Here is a 16,785-nt window from a genome sequence, read left to right as displayed (position 1 = left end):
CAGTAAATCATAAGTGTTATAGAAGATCACCCTGAAGGAAATCTAGAAATATAGTTTAGTCTTGACAGCGTAGAAGAAATATGGATACGTTCACACCCCGCCCCCTACTGCAGGGGAGCTGGGCTTCCTGATTGCACTCAGAGCTCCATCTGCTCTGTGACAGAGGAGGCCTGGCAGCCCCTGCATTGTTAAGAGTTCCTTAGATCCTGTCTGCAGCTGCTAGAAAATGAACCGCCAGGCATGTGGGACTCTGCCCAGATGCCCAGTGTGAGGAACTGTAGCCACAGAGTATTTTTTGTTTAGAGAAGGAGAACCTTTCCCAGCCAAGAGAAGACTGCCTTCAGCTTTAACACACACTGTCCTGCTAAGCGTGACATGACTTGTCCTTCGTATGTTGGGCATACTTCTGCCTGAGTTGTGGCTTCAGCAAGAAAAAGGAGGGACATTTTCTACTTTGTTAACAAGACAGGGTCAGCTGTCGGTTTCCTCTCGCAGGGAAAGCGTGTAGAGACTGACCGACGTGCCAGAGGCTTCTTGGGGGCGAGCACTTGCATTGTTAGTGATGTCTGGGTACTTGGATGCGTTTTTTTTTTCCTTTTGTCCTTGATACTGCAGCTAAAACAACAACTTCGAGATGTTCATGTTTATCTCCAATTTGCAGATGAGGAAACCGAGGCAGACAGAGGAAATGATTTACCCAAAGCTACGCAGCTTAAGTAGAAGGGTTCAGGTCCAGAGTCTGCACTTTTAACCACGGTGCAGTGTTGTCATGTCAACATGTTCAAATACAAGATTGGCCGCGATGAGCCTCTAGTACGTGCAGCACTGGGAATAATCCTTAAATCATAACTTGAATTCTATCACTTACCATCCCAGCCCTGTCCAGTATCTTCCCATTATACTTAGAATAAAACTAAAAACTGTACCCTAGGATGTAAGTGACCCTGTGCCGCTGCCCCTTAGTCTCTCGGCCTTATCCCCACCCTGCTGCTGCGGCCATGCTGGCCCTTCTGTCTCCAGAACGTGCTTTTGAGGCCGTTCTGGTGGCCATTTGGCTTCCCTCCTCTCCGTGGTCATGTTGTGAGCACAGATCTCACCCTTGGAGAAACCTTTCCCACCCTCCCTAGCCAACTGGTCTGAAGCCGGACACTCTGCCGCTGTCTCTGAGGTCCCTCCGCTCGGATGTATTTTCCTGTCTCTTTCAACTGCAGAGTCTGCACTGCCTGAAACCATGCTCAGGACATGATGGCTCTGCAGGCAGACTCACTGGGGAAATGAACATTGTGAGGAGTTGAATAGTTATGTGTCTGGAAGGCCCGTGGCTTTTCTGGAAGCAGCCTTTTCAGATCCTCTGTCTTAAAGGGTGTATGACACCAGCCCCAGGCACCAGAAGGCTGCCTGATCAACTCTGTCCCTCCAAATTCTGCTGCCTCCCGGACTACAACTAGAAGTTGATCTCCTGCAGTGTCTCAGTAGCAGGAGACAGCCAGGGACCTGTGGTTTGTCGCCAGGCCTCGTAGGACCCTGGGAAGGAGCTCTTGGACTTGAGCCAGCACAATGACTCTGTACTAGTGACCCTGAGACCTCAAGAAAGGTTCAGTTCCAGAATATTCTCTGTGATAACATGTCCGTGACGTTTGGGAGACTTCTGTGAACTAAATGGGAAGTTAGACATTTGGGCTGAGTCCTCAGTTACCTGAGAAACCTTTCAGGGCAGACTTATCCTCTGATCAGCTGTGGGCCTGCTTCTGGCTTCATGCTGGGGAGTCTCGGCTCAGCTGTGTGATTGGTAAAGAGGTGTCTCCCAGAGTGACACGCTCCTCACCTGCCATCAGAGGCACTGTGCGTTTTCTTAGGATCAGTCGTTAATGGACTGGACTGTTTGACAGAGAGGGCCGCAAGGCTCTGCCGGCTGCCTCCTCTGGTGCTTTGGCCCCCAGGGGTCCACGAGGGAGGGACACTGGGACTTCCGACCCTGCTGGGCAGAGACAGCACTTGAACTTTTTGACCCGGGCTTCATGAGCCCCCCTCCCCTGTTGCCCACAAACCTAAGAGCAAGTTCCCATCGTGAAGTTCTCTGAGCAAGTGTGTAGACCCTTCTGGCCTTTTCCTTCATGCCTTTCAGTGAGCATTTTGTACTGAGAAAAAGAAGGCCTTGGTCTTTCTTTCTTGTTTCACTGGTGTAAAAGCACAGCACTCTTAGGAGTTTATCAGTCCCTCGAGGCTTTTCCAGTTCACCCACCCATCTAAGGAGTCACGGCTGGGTGGTCACGTGAGGAAAGGGCCATTATGACATCTTAGCTGAGATAAATCATTGAACTGTTGGTGCTGCATGGGGCTCTGTAGCTCTTTCTTTTTTTTTAAACTTTTTTTATTGAGTTATAGTCATTTTACAATGTATCAAATTCCAGCGCAGAGCACATTTTTTCAGTTATACATGAACATACATATATTTATTGTCACTTTTTTTTCACTGTGAGCTACCACAAGATCTTGTATTTATTTCCCTGTGCTATACAGTATAATCTTGTTTATTTATTCTACATATGCCTGTCAGTATCTACAAATTTTAAACTCCCAGTCTGTCCCTTCTCACCCCCTCCCCATTGGCAACCACAAGTTTGTATTCTATGTCTATGAGTCTGTTTCTGTTTTGTTTTTTTTTGTTTGTTTGTTTTTTTATTTTTAATTTTTTTTTAGATTCCACATATGAGCTACTTCATATGGCATTTTTCTTTCTCTTTCTGGCTTCACTTAGGATGGCATTCTCCAAGCCCATCCATGTTGCTGCAAATGGCATTATGTTGTCGGTTTTTATAGCTGAATAGTATTCCATTGTATAAATATACCACATCTTTATCCAGTTATCTGTTGATGGACATTTAGGCTGTTTCCATGTCTTGGCTATTGTAAATAGTGCTGCTATGAACATTGGGGTGCAGGTGTCTTTTGGTCTTTTTTTTCTTAATAGCTTTTTATAATCGAGATTTCTATTTAGGTTTCTTGGCTGAATCATAGGATGATGATAGAATAATTAGGTTACAGATTTATTTGCCCACTTCACAAATTTGTTTTGAGAACGTGAGTTGTGGCAGAGCTTGAGGAGAGAACATCAGACTCCTGCTTCCGAACAAGGGATGGTAGCAGAGTGGATGAGGACCTCGTGTTGATGGTACAGGGGACTCGTGAAGAGAGACGCCCACAGAGCCAGGCTTCCCCTCCCTGCGGGGTGGCCCTGGAGCCGGCTCTTAAAAGGCAGGCAGGATTTTGGCAGGCAGATGTGAGCATCTAAGGGCAAAGCTTGTGTGGCTGGACTAGGGGAGGTTCCCCTTTGCCCTCCCGGGTCCACGGAAGTTCTGGGGCTTGGGTCTTCGTGGGGCTTGCCCCGTGAACCGGCACTGGAGCAGGGCCCGGCCCTGCGGCGCTCAGGGACTTGTCGGTGTGAGGAGGCGGCTGGGGACGGGGGAAAGGCTGACATTTGTTGGATGGTTCTCTGCCATAGGCGTGTGTTGAGCTCTTTTAGGCAGATTATTTCCCTTCATCCTCACGGCCATCTTTTTGGTTCCTGTTGTAACCCCCTCCCAGGAACGTAGACTGATGCCTGGCCTTGGAGTGTAGGAGCCACACCGAGGGGTCTGGCAGGCTTTTAAACAAACCATGAGGAAGCACTGAAGGATTTTGAGCAGGCTTCTGGGGTGTCTGTTAGCAGTTGTGGTGGTGTCTGAGCATACTGGGCACCGGGCATGGTGACTAGAACGCAGTTCAGTGTGGTGAGAGGACCTGAGGCTGGAGTCGGGTATTGGAGTTGGGGAAAGTCGAGGAATAGCCTGAGCGCTGGGCGCTGGGATGCAGATGTTAGTACCAAACTTAGCAGTGGCATCTCAGAGTGACTTAAACTTGAGCTTGTGCTTTGTACACAGTAAGTCCTTAAGGTAAAAACTGATTTCATTTTCTCTGCATGCCTGCTGTTGTGGAACTTTGAATCTCCCGAGCTAAGGATGCCCTGTCTGTAGACACCTGAGGCATAGGCTTACGAACGGTGCCTTTGTTAGCTCTATCCTAGTTCCACTGGGAATCAGAGCCTTTCAGAACAGGGAGAGGAGAGGCCCAGGTCACTTCCATTAAATGTTTATATTTCACAGACTTTTGACACCAAGTATAGCGCAGGCTGGACCATGTTGCAACACAGTGTAATTGTATTGTTCATAAAGTAATTCTAGGATTTATGAGAATGAGAATTCAGATTGATACCCGTAACACGTGCTCTGATAACAGGACCCAAGAAATGCAAGGCCTTTTGCGGTCTGGCCAGACATTCCAGAGATGTCCTCTCCATTTCTCTTCTTGTGTGGCCCCTCCCCGCCCTCGTGGTGGGAGGGCCGAGAAGTTGCTTCCGAGGCACCTGACTAGTTTATGAGCCGCTCTGAGGAGCATTACTTGGTAGCTTGGATTAAACCAGTGAAATATGAGAAGAGTGCTGGAGGTCCATGAATAGGCTCCCAGCTGTCAGCCCCGAGAGGAGCATTGGCTCTGGTACCCGGTGCCAAGCCCTCCCGCAGGCAGGTCTCTGGCCTTCCCGGAAACACCCCTGCCGGAGACCTTCACTGTGCTTTCTGGGCATTTCCTCTTCAGAAAAGAAACGGATCCTGGGCTGTTGTTTAGTCCGTTCCGTGCTGATGCCTTAGGACAAGCTGACCCCAAGATGGGGAAGGAAGGACTGAGAACAGGTTTTAGAACCTTCCTGTTCTCATGCACTTGCCTCTCAGCATGGCTCTAAGTCTCAGACCGGAGCCTGCAGGTCTCCTGTCTGATTGCTCAGCTGGAGGATGGAGGGTGGGGGGATGGCAGAGAGGCGGCCTTGCGGAGAGGAGGCCTCAGCCATTGGGCCTGCCCAGCCAGGACAGGGCCAGCTCAGGGTGGGAGGGGAAGGGGACATGGCTTTTGAGCAGAGTGTCACTTGGCTGTGGGTGTGGACAAGGTTCATGTCAAAGATCATTTGGAGAGGTTTTTGCTTTTTTAATTAAAAAGTTTACCTCCTTTTTCAGGACTGCACCTGCCACATATGGCTGTGATGGTGCCTCCTGCAATTTTCAGCAGCGTGGCCCTTATAGGAACAATTCACGAATGGCTTTTGGCACATTTTGACTTACTGGAGAAAGTAGTCATGTCACTTGCTCAGCCAACATGACTGATTGGTTTGGGGAGGACAGCAGATTAAGGCTAGTTCCTGCCTTGAGGGACGCATGCCACGTTTCCATTTGCCTGGATCATTCCCGTTTATTCCTATTGTCCAGACGTTGTTATTAACAGCACTCCCGTTGAAACCCAGAGTTCCCCAGTGTGAATGATAAATTACTTGGTTACCTTACTCATAGTCCAGTGGCAAGAGGCAAATATGTAATGCTCACCATGGAGTTAGACAGAATTGAGCCTGCTGTGCAAAGGGCGCCCAGCCTGGCCTTTTCCTAGGCCTTCTCCCTGCCCTCCCTGCTTATACCGCTTGCCTCCCCTTCCTTGGTGGCCCCTCGTCCACCTGTCATCCTCCTGCTTATCCCGCTGTCCTGGCTTCTCTGTGCCTTGTGGCTGCCCACAGGGCCCGGATGTACTCAGGATCTAGGCCGGTGAGCTCTCATCCCCACGGGGCCCCTTTGGAGCAGATTTTGGGGTGCACTTCCCCCCTTTCTTCTTCTGGAATTCTGTTTGGGGAGAATTTTCATTTTTGATGGCCACTTGAATTCGCCTTACCCCCATTTCTCTGGGTTGTTTTGGAAAGAATCTTTGTACTGTAATTTTGATGGGTTCTCAGGAGTCCAGGTGGAGAGGAATGTGTGCGTGGGTTCCTGTCCTCAGCTTGGTGTACCTTTGGACTCTGATAGCTACATCCGTCCCTCCACAGCACCTTAGAAAGAGTGGGGCTTTGGAGGCCCTCAGACCTGGGTGTGAGTCCGGGCGGTCAGAGTGTCATGAAGGTGGAGGAAGCCAAGCACAGGAGGATGTCTGAGTCCTTTCTGCCTGAAACCTTCAATGATTCCTCTTCAGTGATTTTGAGTTAGGAAGAAGCCCTAATTATAGAAGTTAGACCATTTTAGTTCTCAGTAAGAGATGGTGTCAAATTAATTGATAATCTTAGAGTAGGATGTGAACCCTAATGGAGCATTTACAGAAGAATGGATGAATGTTAGGTTTTCTCTTTCTTTTGTTTTTCATCAGTGCCTTTGGCCCAGTAGTGAATTCCTCATTTGAAAGAACTCCATTGTGAACTTTCATTTTCATCCCTCACCCTTTCTAGTTTGTTTCCCCCAAGTGTGGTCCTGCCTGCTTGTGAAATTTGAAATCAGAATTGGGTGTGAGTAGGAGGCAGTACGGAAGATGCTGGCTTCCCCAGCACCGAGAATTCACGCCCAGTTCCCACGCCTCTTTGTTTTCTGAGAGGCTGGAAGTTAGAAGAAATTAGAGAGTTTACTTTGATTTCTCTATCCTGCCTTTAAGCTTTCTACACTGGAACAAGTTGGTTGATTCTTCATAAGTGAATTCATTAAGTGTGTAGGCGTGTATAATTTCTTTTTTTTTTTTTTTGGCAAGGCTACCATGCATTGTGTATTCAAGAGCATGAATGAACTTCTAGAATGGAAGAGGGGGGCTCAACCCGCAAGTGCAGTTTCTACGGATTCTTTCTGCCTCCTCTCTGATAAAATCACCTTGCTCTTACCAGCGTCTTTTCAGTGATGCAGGGTGCTTTCAGCAACTCAGGCATTTTACAGCCGATGAGGAGTCTGAGAGCCAGAAGGGAACAGAATCCAGTAAAGGCAGGGAGCTTCCCCGAGCCCAGCCACATTATTGGGAGCTAGAACTTAAAAACAGAACTTGGACAACAGCAGAACCCCAGAGGACAAAGCCCAGTTTAAGTGAAGGTCGCCTGTTGTGTTTCTGTGCTTGTGTTTGATCCCTTTGAATGATTGCCGAAGTTGGGCTCACTACTCTGATTGTTCCTTTCTCTCCTCACGTAAACAGTAGCTTTAGGGTGGGGGGCAGAGGAAAGATCTGCTCTCAGAAAGAAGGAACAAACTCTTCACCCCTTTTGTCTTTATTTTCCTCATTTGCAAAATAAGGATAATATATTCACATCTCAGGTTATTGTGAGATTATTCAAATTCATCCCAAAGTGCCTTAAAAACTGTGAAGTACAACTGGTCAAAATGGCCATCATCAAAAAGCCTACAAATAAAAAATGCTGGAGATGGTGTGGAGAAAACGGAACCTTCCTACACTGTTGGTGGGAATGTAACTTGGTGCAGTCACGATGGAGGACAGTATAGAGGTTCCTTAAACTAAAAATACAATTACCACATAATCCAGCAATCCTAGTCCTGGACATGTATCTGGAGAAAACTCTTAACTCAAAAAGACACATGGACCCCAATGTTCACAGCAACACTGCAGTAGCCAAGACATGGAAGCAACCTAAATGTCCATCGACAGATGACTGGATAAAGAAGTTGTGTGAGATACACACACACACACACACACACACACACACACACAATACTACTTAGCTATTAAATGAAATAATGCCATATGCAGCAACATGGATGGACCTAGACAATATCATACTAAGTGAAGTAAGTCAGAGAAAGACAAGTATCATATGATGTCACTGGTATGTGGAATCTGGAAAAAAAATGATACAAAGGAACTCATTTACAAAACAAAAATAGACTTAGAGACAGAAAACAAACTATGGTTACGGAAGGGGAAAGGAGGAGGGAGGACGGATAAATTAGGACTTTGGGATTATCAGGTACACACTGCTGTATATAAAACAGATGAACAACAAGGACCTACTGTACAGCACAGGGAAATATATTCAATATCTTATAGTAACCTATAATGGAAAAGAATCTGAAAAACAATATATGTGAATATAAGTATAAATGAATCACTTTGCTATACACCTGAAACATTGCAAATCAACTATACTTCAATTAAAAAGTAAAATAAAAAACAATAAAGTACAATATGAGTGCAAAATACCATTTTTTCTTCAGCCAATCCAGTCTTCTAAGGCTCAAGAAATGACCTGTTCTTTAGGTAGCTTGTCCTTACTGACTTTTTTCTAGGAAGATTTAGTCTTTCTTTGATCACTGAGCAGATAGATGTTTGCCTTGAAAAGAGAACTGTCATGGCTTCCGTTTTGGTGCTTTTACTTGTGGTTTGGATGGTGAGGCAGAGATGAGGTCTGAGCCACTTGTCACAGGCTTATAGGTGAGTGGTCCAGGATCAGTCCCACTTTTGTAATTTTTAAAACCTTAAAACCACTGTGAACTATATATAGAAAATGCATAAAACCCAAAGGCATAGTGTAATGAGTTGTTGTAAAGCTAACAGCTGTTTAATTGCTTCTGAGGAGAATTGGAACATTGCAGGCTCTCCCCCAAGTAACCACTCTCCTGACTTGCCTGCTAATCACTTTCTTGCTTTTCTTTTTAGTTTACATCTGAATATGCACCCTGAAATTACAGTGAATGTTGCTTGTAGTTGAACTTACTCAAATGTGTATATACTTTGTATCTGACCTTTTCATTCATTGTTATGAGATTTATGTGTATTGTTGAGTGTAGCTTTGATTCATTTGTATTCACTGATCATTGAATTCCCTGGTATGAAAACAACAGCTTTCTCATATAGGAGATGCATACACAGATTTCTAGTTTTTGGCTGTTAAGAATAGTGCTGCTCTGAGCATTTCTGTACATTTCACCTGGTGTACACATGCATGCATTTCTGTTGGCATATTTCTAGCAGCGAAATAGCTGTATATGTGTATCTTCAAATTCGGCAGATAAAGCCAAGGTATTTTCTAAAGTGTTGGTTGTACCAGTTTACATTCCGACCAGCAAGTGTGAAAGTTCTGTAGTAACCCATTCTTGTCAACATTTGATCTTGTCAGCCATTAATTTAGCCTTTCAGGGGAGTAAGTAGTGCTGTCTCATAATTTTAATTGGCATTTCTCTGATGATTAATGGAGATTGAACAACTGTCGTGTACTTATAAACATTGATATTTTTTGTGACATGCCTGTTGAAATACTTCGGCCATTTTTCTACTGGGTTGCCTGTTGATGGGCTTGTAGATCTGTATATATTCTAGAATCAAGCTTGTTGTTGCAAATTTGTTTTATGAATATCTCTTACCAGTGACTTGCCTTTTACTTTCCTGGGGTGTTTTTGTACACCGAAGTTCTTAATTTTAATTTGGTCCAGTTTATCAGTCTTTCTCTTCTGGTTTGTGTTGATCGAATCCTGATATTTTCCCCAATTCTGGGATCATGAAGCTGTTTTCCTACATCATTTTCTAATAGCTTTATTATTTTACTTTCCACACTTACATCTATTACCAGGAATTCATTGTATATATGTTGTGAATAGGAGTCAATTTCTTTTCTATTCCATGTTGATATTCAGTTAACTCAGGGAGTGTTTATTTAAAAGAGCAGTCCAATTCTCACTGCTCTGTAGTGCCTACTTTGTCAGAAAGAAAATGCCCCTTTATGCATGAGTCAGTTTCTTTATTCTGTTGTATTGCTATATTTGTCTCTCCTTGAACTGATAGCACGTTGCCTTAATTCTTACTGTTTTATAATCTTGATGTCCAGCTGGGAGCATGTTTTATCACCTTTTGTCTTGTCTTTTGCATTTCCACATAGATTTTTGTAATCAACTTGTTAAGTTCCTAAAGAAAAATTATAGTTGGGATTTTGAGTGGAGTTTTATTGAATGGGATTTTCAGTGGGAGTTTTATTGAATGTGTAGATCAATTTCAGAAAAATGGAAATTTTGCAATACTGAGTATTCCAGTCTGTAGTTGATCGCTCCATTTAACTTTTTTAAGGGATGGGGAGGTAATTAGGTTTATTTATTAATTTATTTTTCACGGAGATACTGGGGATTGGACCCAAGACTGGTGCATGCTAAGCACACACTTTACCACTAAACTATACCTTCCCCCGCAATTCATTTTAGTCTTTTTATTTTTATTGTTCCATAGCTTTTGGGGTAGAGATTTATTCCTAGGTGTTAGTTTTTTTTGCAATTAAAATTGGAAACTTTAAAAATTTCCTTTTTGGGGGCTTGGTATTGAAATTTAATTGCTTTTTTTGTATATTGACTTTGTATTAATCAGTCTTGGTAAACTCACATTAATTTTATAATACACTTGTAGGTCTTCTTGATTTTCTACTGATAGTTATAATTTCCATTAATGACAATTTTTCTTCTTTGTTCATTTTTTTCTCTTACCATAAAGCTTTAGCTTGGACCTCAAATACAATGTTGAAAAGAAATTATAAATGTAAATTTTTGTCTTGTTCTCCATATCAAAGGGAAAGCTTCCAGCATTTAATCAATCATGATGCTTGGTTTGACACTTGTATCAAAATTTAGCTGTTTCCCCTTTTGGCCATTATGAATAATACTGCTTGGAGTGTTGCGTGTACAAGAATCTGTTGGAATCCCTGCTTTCACTTCTTTGCAGTATATACCCAGAAGTGGAGTTCCTGGGTCATATGGGAACGCTGTTTAATTTTGGAGGAACCACCATGCCATTTTCCACAGTGACTGCAGCATGCAATGAATGCACAGGAGTCCCAGTTTCTCCACATCCTCACCAACACTTGTTTTCTCTTTCTATGTTTGGCTTTGTTTTTCGTGTAATAGTAATCTAAATGGGTGTCAGTGATTGCTTTTTACCCACTGTTGCTGACCTCTCCTTGTGAGCTCCATTTAAACTTCTGTTAGTTCTTGTCTCTCTATCCTTTGTCTCTTGCGTGCCCTTTTGAATTTCTCAGTCTTTTGTCTTTCTGGGCTTCATTCTGGATTTTTTTCTGCAGACTTAGTTTCCTTTTTAATTCCCTCTTCATCTATGTCCAGTGTGTTTGTAAGCCCATCCATTGAGTACTTAATTTGGACATTATATTGTTTGTTTCTTTAAAATATTTATATCACTTTCCAAAAGTAGTCATACCCCCAAATTTTACTCATGTGTTTTGTCTTCTTATACAGAGTAAGAATTGTTATTTTAACATCTGTTTGCAGTTACTCTTATATGCATCGTTTCTAGACTTCAGTTATACTTGTCCTGTGTGCCTGGTTATCTTTGGTTTTGTTTTGGACATTGTATTTGGGAATTGTTTACAGAAGTAAATTGATGACTAAAGTAGGAGGATGCTCTCTCCATCCAGAAATGGTTTGCCAGGGGCTTTAGGGCACCAGCAATGTAGTAAGATCATTTACATCTGCTGTTAGAGATTGGTATTTTCTGGGTCACCCAGATTTTGGAAATTGGTCTGTAGGAAACTGTATATCTGGAAGCCGTTTTATTTCCAGTTCACTCTCCAAAGGTACAGCTATTTGGATTTCCAACTCAAGTTGTAGGGGGATTTCTGGGCCACCAGTCTTTGAGGGCTCTGGAACCTCTGTTCTCCCAGATTCAGATAGTTATCAGAAGTAATTCTCAGTGTGTCTTTTGCCCTTTTGCAGTGTATAAATGGCCCCAGGGCAAAAGTAGACTGTTTGCTCCAGGCTTGTGTCTCTGGATTTTAGTTTTCTTATTTTTCATGACCTGGTAATTCTTTTGTGCCTCTTTAGTTCTCTGATGTTTTGAAGCAAGTGTTCCCTTTATATGATAGTCCAGCATTTTTAGTTGTTTTCAGCCTGAGGGTTGGTCGGAGTTACTTAGCCATTATCACGACTTTTTAAAGTTGTAGGGTGAAGGAACTGTGTTGGACTTGGGAACACATCTGTTCCAAACTAATTCATTATTAGTCAGTAAAGTAGGGGATTATTGATCACTTACCATTTACCTAGTATTGTGCTATATATATACGTAATAGGAATTCCGAGAAAATACAAAGCATCCTATTCCTTCCATTCAAGGAGTTTAGCTGGAAGAACCAGCATACACTCAGGAAATTAAGTAGAACGTTAGAGGAGATGCTCCAGGCTATGCAGCATTCCTGGCCTAGCCAAGGTTGTGGGCCTGAGACCCCTACCACCTCCTCGCTGCATCCCCACCCCCCAGCTCTTCAGCCGCCTCCCCCCACCTGCATGTTCAGGACCTGCGTGCCCGGCCCTGTCCCAACGATCTCTGGACTCCCTCCATCTCTCTGGGTGACACTTGGGGAACTTGACTGTCTAGGGTATAGGTTGGCCGGCCCTGGTCAGTCCCTGACTCCACAGGTGGGGTTCCCCGACATGGCTGTCATGTCTGAAAAAGCACTGCCTCTTACATCTCAGTCTTGAGTGATTGTGAGGGGACTGTGAGCACTGAAGGCACTTGTTACTATTTCTGTAATGAAGGACACTTCCACCCGGACCAGTAGTGCAGCTGTACTGATGCTCAAGATTTCATTGGGGAAAAGCCAATTCCAAACTGATAGGCTGCTCTTTAAAAAAAATAACGTTTAATTTTTTAGAACAGTTTTAGTTTTATAGAAAAATAGCAAAGGTATTACAGAGCCCCCCATGTATCCCACACCCAGTTTCCCATTATATATCATTAACAGCCAACACTAGTATGGTATATTTGTTAAAATTAATAAACCAATGTTTGTTATTAAGTCCATAGTTTATTCAGGTCTCCTTAATTTTTATCTGATGTACTTTATTCCAGAATCCCCCCGGGATACCACATTACAGTTAATTGTGTGAGAGTTTCTGACTTTCCTTGTTTTTGATGACTTTGGTTTTGAGGAGTATGGGTTAGGCGTTTTGTAGTGTGTCTCTCTATTGTAATTGGATGTTACTCTTCTAATTAGACTGGGCTTACATGTTTTGAGGCAAAGGATCACAGCCCTAAAGTGCCTTTGATCACTTTACGAAGCATACATACCGCCAACATGATGTATGACTGTTGAGATTTTTCCAGTGTAAAATTGTCCCGGTCTAATTCCACACTGTACTCTTTGGAGGGAAGTTAAAGCATGATACCGAATCCTCTGTAGCTCATAAGTAAAGTCACTTTCAGCTGTTTCATACCATAACATTGAAACACACCTGTCCACAAACCAACGTTCTCTTTATACAAGTTTAAAACAATTCTGTCCTGTAATATCTTCAAGTACCTAATCACTTGTAGAGATGTTTTGTGTACTGTAGTGATGTTGATCAAATTTTGACTTCAGTTTCGAAGCAGTGGATTCAAAGCTGAGTGGAGAAGTCTACATTTTCGGCGTTCTCTGGGCAGATACCGCCCAGATCCTGTCGGTTTGGTGCTTATCCTAGGGAAGAAGTGTTTGGGGCCTTAACACTGTAGAGCTGAACACATGTGAGTCGGAACTTCGAGCTGCGGTGATAATACGTGTTGCTATGCTATGCTTGGAGCGCCCTCTGCGGGCCTCGTGTAATACCCGCGTTTTTTGTCAGACTATCGTTTGGACCCTGAGCTGGTGGAAAAGAGGTTTTTCTTTTTTCCAAAAATTGCGCCGAGAAGAGCAGAGCCCTACCGACGCGGGCGTGTTGTTAGGCGTTAGCAGTACTACCCTCGCCAAGCGCTCATCGGGCAGTAGCGCAACCCCAAGAAAAGGATGGTTGGTGATAATTTTGGCTGCGTTGCGGGTAGGGAGCACCAATCTGGGGTACGGTTGTGGTGACCAGCCGGGGAGCCCTGCCGCGGCCCTTGGCTGCTGGCACACATGTGCGAACCGCAGCCCCCACAGCAGACCACCAGCTCCGCCTTTTCTGAGGCTTCTGGAGGTCGCAGACAGGCCATTCGGTGTTACCCAGCAGGCCACGCGCCGGCCGCGGGTTGATTTGCATACGTGCAGGGGGCGGGGCCGCGACGCTGACTCCAGGGCTCTAGCGCAGCAACGGAGCCCGAGGCGCTGGCGTCCTGGGAGCTGGGGGCCACCTCCGCCGGCCGGCCGGCCGCTCACAGTGCCGGGTTTCCCATTGCAGGTGGTCCTCCTGGGCATGGACATCTTGTCCGCTCTGGTCACCCGGCTGCAGGATCGGTTCAAGGCGCAGATCGGCACAGGTGAGCTCGCGCAGGTGTGCATCCCCGCCTTCTCCCCAGTCTCCCCAGACCCTCCGCTTGGCTGTACCCTCGCGCCCAGCCCAGCCCAGCCCAGCCCACCCCGCCGCCTCACACGGGCTTTGCCTGCTGGGGCTGCCCTCGCTCCCAGCCTTAGCGGCCCGACCCCTCCCCCATTCATACCTACCGCTGGCTGCTTCCACCTCCCTGTTCTACAATCATTACTGCTAATTCTTTCATTTCTTACACGAATTAGCTATCACTTTCCTGTCAGCCAAGTCACCCTTGTCCCTGAGCCCTGCAGATCCGACAGTTCTGTTTTCTCCGGGTTATTTTTGGTATTACTGTTTTCACTTTGATTGTAAATGTCATCATAAATGATCACTTTTTATTTTTTAAGGAAATCAGTATGTTGGCAAAATGAAATGAAAGTAACTGCAGTTTCACATATTAAGAGATGTCTTAATTCCCAGGGTCTGGGATTTCATAATGAGAATACAAACACTAAGGGGCTTTGTTTGTGCAGATATTTCCGTATAGAATTGGTACACCTGTATTTGTTCCTTTGTGCCAACTTTCTGGTCAATGTGTGCCTTTAGATAAGGTCATGAACTCTTCCCACCCTGGTACAAACTCCATCTACAAATAAAAATCCCCCTTACTTTTAGAAATTTGGTATTTTATTAGTGTTCTATTTTCCTCCTAAATGAGCTGAGTTGTTCAGGGCTACCTCTTGTAAAAGAAATGTTTGTAGACTCTCAGGGGAAGCAGAGTAAATTGACATCTGGTAGGAAGTGCCCTTGGAGCAGCAGCTAGGGGCCCCAGGCAGCTTGGGGAGGAAGCGGGAAGCTGCACTCTGTCTGATGAGGTGCATGTGCGTTGTGCAACATTGAAACACAGTGTAGGTAAAAGAGATGTTGAGCCACAGTGCCTGTTTCTTCTCCCAACAAGCAGATTCAGAGGGAGCCCCTCTCTACCTGGATTTCCTTTTGTACGACTCTTTCCTGCCAGGTTCTTCCATTGACATCCATTTTAACAGCATTTCATCAGCTTAAAAATGTGTTGGGAGCTGCCTGGAGGAAGGTGGGGTGAGGAAGAAAATAAATGGTGTGTCCACGCACAGGATTTTTGCAGATTCTTACAATAGCTCCTGTGGATTTGAGCAAGGAGTATAGAGTTACAAGGATTGGTGGTTTTAGAATGACAGGCGTCATACTGTAGGCCAGGATTTTGAGGTGTCTTGTTGATTGAAGTAACTTAGTCGACCATAGACCCCCAAATAAGTTTTCATTTGATCAATTTGCGGTTTTTGTTTTTGATCAGTCAGTTTGTGTTTTGATTTCCAGTGCTGCCGAGTTTGATAGACAGACTGGGAGATGCTAAGGACTCTGTGAGGGAGCAAGACCAGACTCTGCTGCTGAAGATCATGGATCAAGCTGCTAGTCCCCAGGTAAGGCAGGGGGTTCTGGGCCCAGCTAGTGCTCGGTCCTGCATGACGTCACGTCAGTGAGTTTCAGAGGAAAATTTCCAGAGCACTTCATGTGGTCCCTCTTCCCCCCGCAGGATGTTTCAGTAAATAATAAATAGCAAAAGGTATATTCTAGATAAATGGGTGGACTTAACATGGGTATTGAGCACTTGGTTTAATCCATTAAATGCGAGCTCTCTGCATCTCTGAGAGGGTGTGGCTGTGGTGTCTGGGCAATCAGGGGCCTGGCAGGAGCCCTCATTCCTGTTTCCTTGTGAGCTGGGGCCACTGGGATGACAGGCATGGGGATGGGGTCCTGCTGGCCACTGTTGGGTGGGTAGGGAGGTATCAGGAGCAGCCTTCCCAGATGGCCTTCAAAGCTGAGCAGGTTTTTCTCTGGTGGGAAGGGTGGGCACCGCTGCTCTAGGCCCGAAAAGTGAGTGAGCCTGGGATCCTGGGCAAGTCTCCCCCAGCCTGGTTTGGTCTCACTTCCTCACCCAGCAAGTGAGTGGGTTTGGGGTGGAGAGAATTCAGTGCAGGTGTGTAAAGGAAGGTGCTTTGACTTTTCCCAACCTGGCATACATCTGTTGGCCTGCTCTTGAGAGGACGGAGGGGCCAAGGGAGGCTGGGCTGGTTTGGCCCCTGCTGTGGTCCCCTCCACCACCCTGCAGTCCAGGTTGAGTGCTGAGTGAGGGCTGCAGGGCCCCTGCCCCCGCTCACCACACACTTGCCTCCGCAGTACGTATGGGACCGAATGCTGGGCGGCTTCAAGCACAAGAACTTCCGCACCCGGGAAGGCACCTGTCTCTGCCTCGTTGCCACACTCAATGCGTAAGTCTGGGCGGGTTGTGGGGAGCTGTGTGGGGAGGTGTGGGCGCCCCCGTGTTGGGGCAGGGTCCTGCCAAGAAGTGGGTGTTGACCGCGTCCAAGGAGCCTTGCTGCCCACAGGGTCCATATGCCCCATCCCCACCCCACTCCCCGCGCGCGCCCCTGCTGGCCACCCATTTGTGCTTCGGTTCAGGAAAGTTCTGTAAGTGGAATCATGTGGAATGTAACCTTCTGAGGTCGACTTTTTTTTTCTCTCAGCCTGATTTCCTTGAGGTTGTGTATATCTCATTGCGTGAACAGTAGTTCATTTCTTTTTGTTGCTGGGTAGAATTCCCTGGTGTAGACATGGTAGTTTGTTTAACCATTCACTTATTGAAGGATATTTGAATAATTTCCAGTTTTTGGCTGTTACACAGAAAGCTGTTATGAACACACATGTATCAGTTTTTGCACGAACATAAGTT

The 16,785-nt window shown here is 45.4% G+C and overlaps 1 protein-coding gene and 1 non-coding gene across 24 annotated transcripts in view; one reads left to right on the top strand and one right to left on the bottom strand.

Moving 5' to 3' along the window:
- The window catches only part of CLASP1 (cytoplasmic linker associated protein 1), a 192,166-nt gene that overhangs the window by 40,092 nt on the left and 135,289 nt on the right, over positions 1 to 16,785 (top strand). For all 23 annotated transcript variants that reach the window (XM_074363475.1, XM_074363474.1, XM_074363495.1 and 20 more), the window contains 3 exons: positions 13,950 to 14,028; positions 15,372 to 15,475; positions 16,233 to 16,324. In XM_074363475.1, the coding sequence (XP_074219576.1) occupies positions 13,950 to 14,028; positions 15,372 to 15,475; positions 16,233 to 16,324 (275 nt within the window). The remainder of the gene's footprint in view (positions 1 to 13,949; positions 14,029 to 15,371; positions 15,476 to 16,232; positions 16,325 to 16,785) is intronic.
- Positions 13,462 to 13,584, bottom strand: LOC123616758 (U4atac minor spliceosomal RNA). Its single transcript, XR_006724758.1, has one exon. It is a non-coding gene; the product is annotated as a U4atac minor spliceosomal RNA (small nuclear RNA).

Source organism: Camelus bactrianus, chromosome 5, assembly GCF_048773025.1.
Source record: "Camelus bactrianus isolate YW-2024 breed Bactrian camel chromosome 5, ASM4877302v1, whole genome shotgun sequence".
Taxonomy (NCBI): domain Eukaryota; kingdom Metazoa; phylum Chordata; class Mammalia; order Artiodactyla; family Camelidae; genus Camelus; species Camelus bactrianus.
The sequence above is the reverse complement of the archived record's forward strand: the minus strand, read 5'-3'. Positions and strand labels throughout refer to the sequence as shown.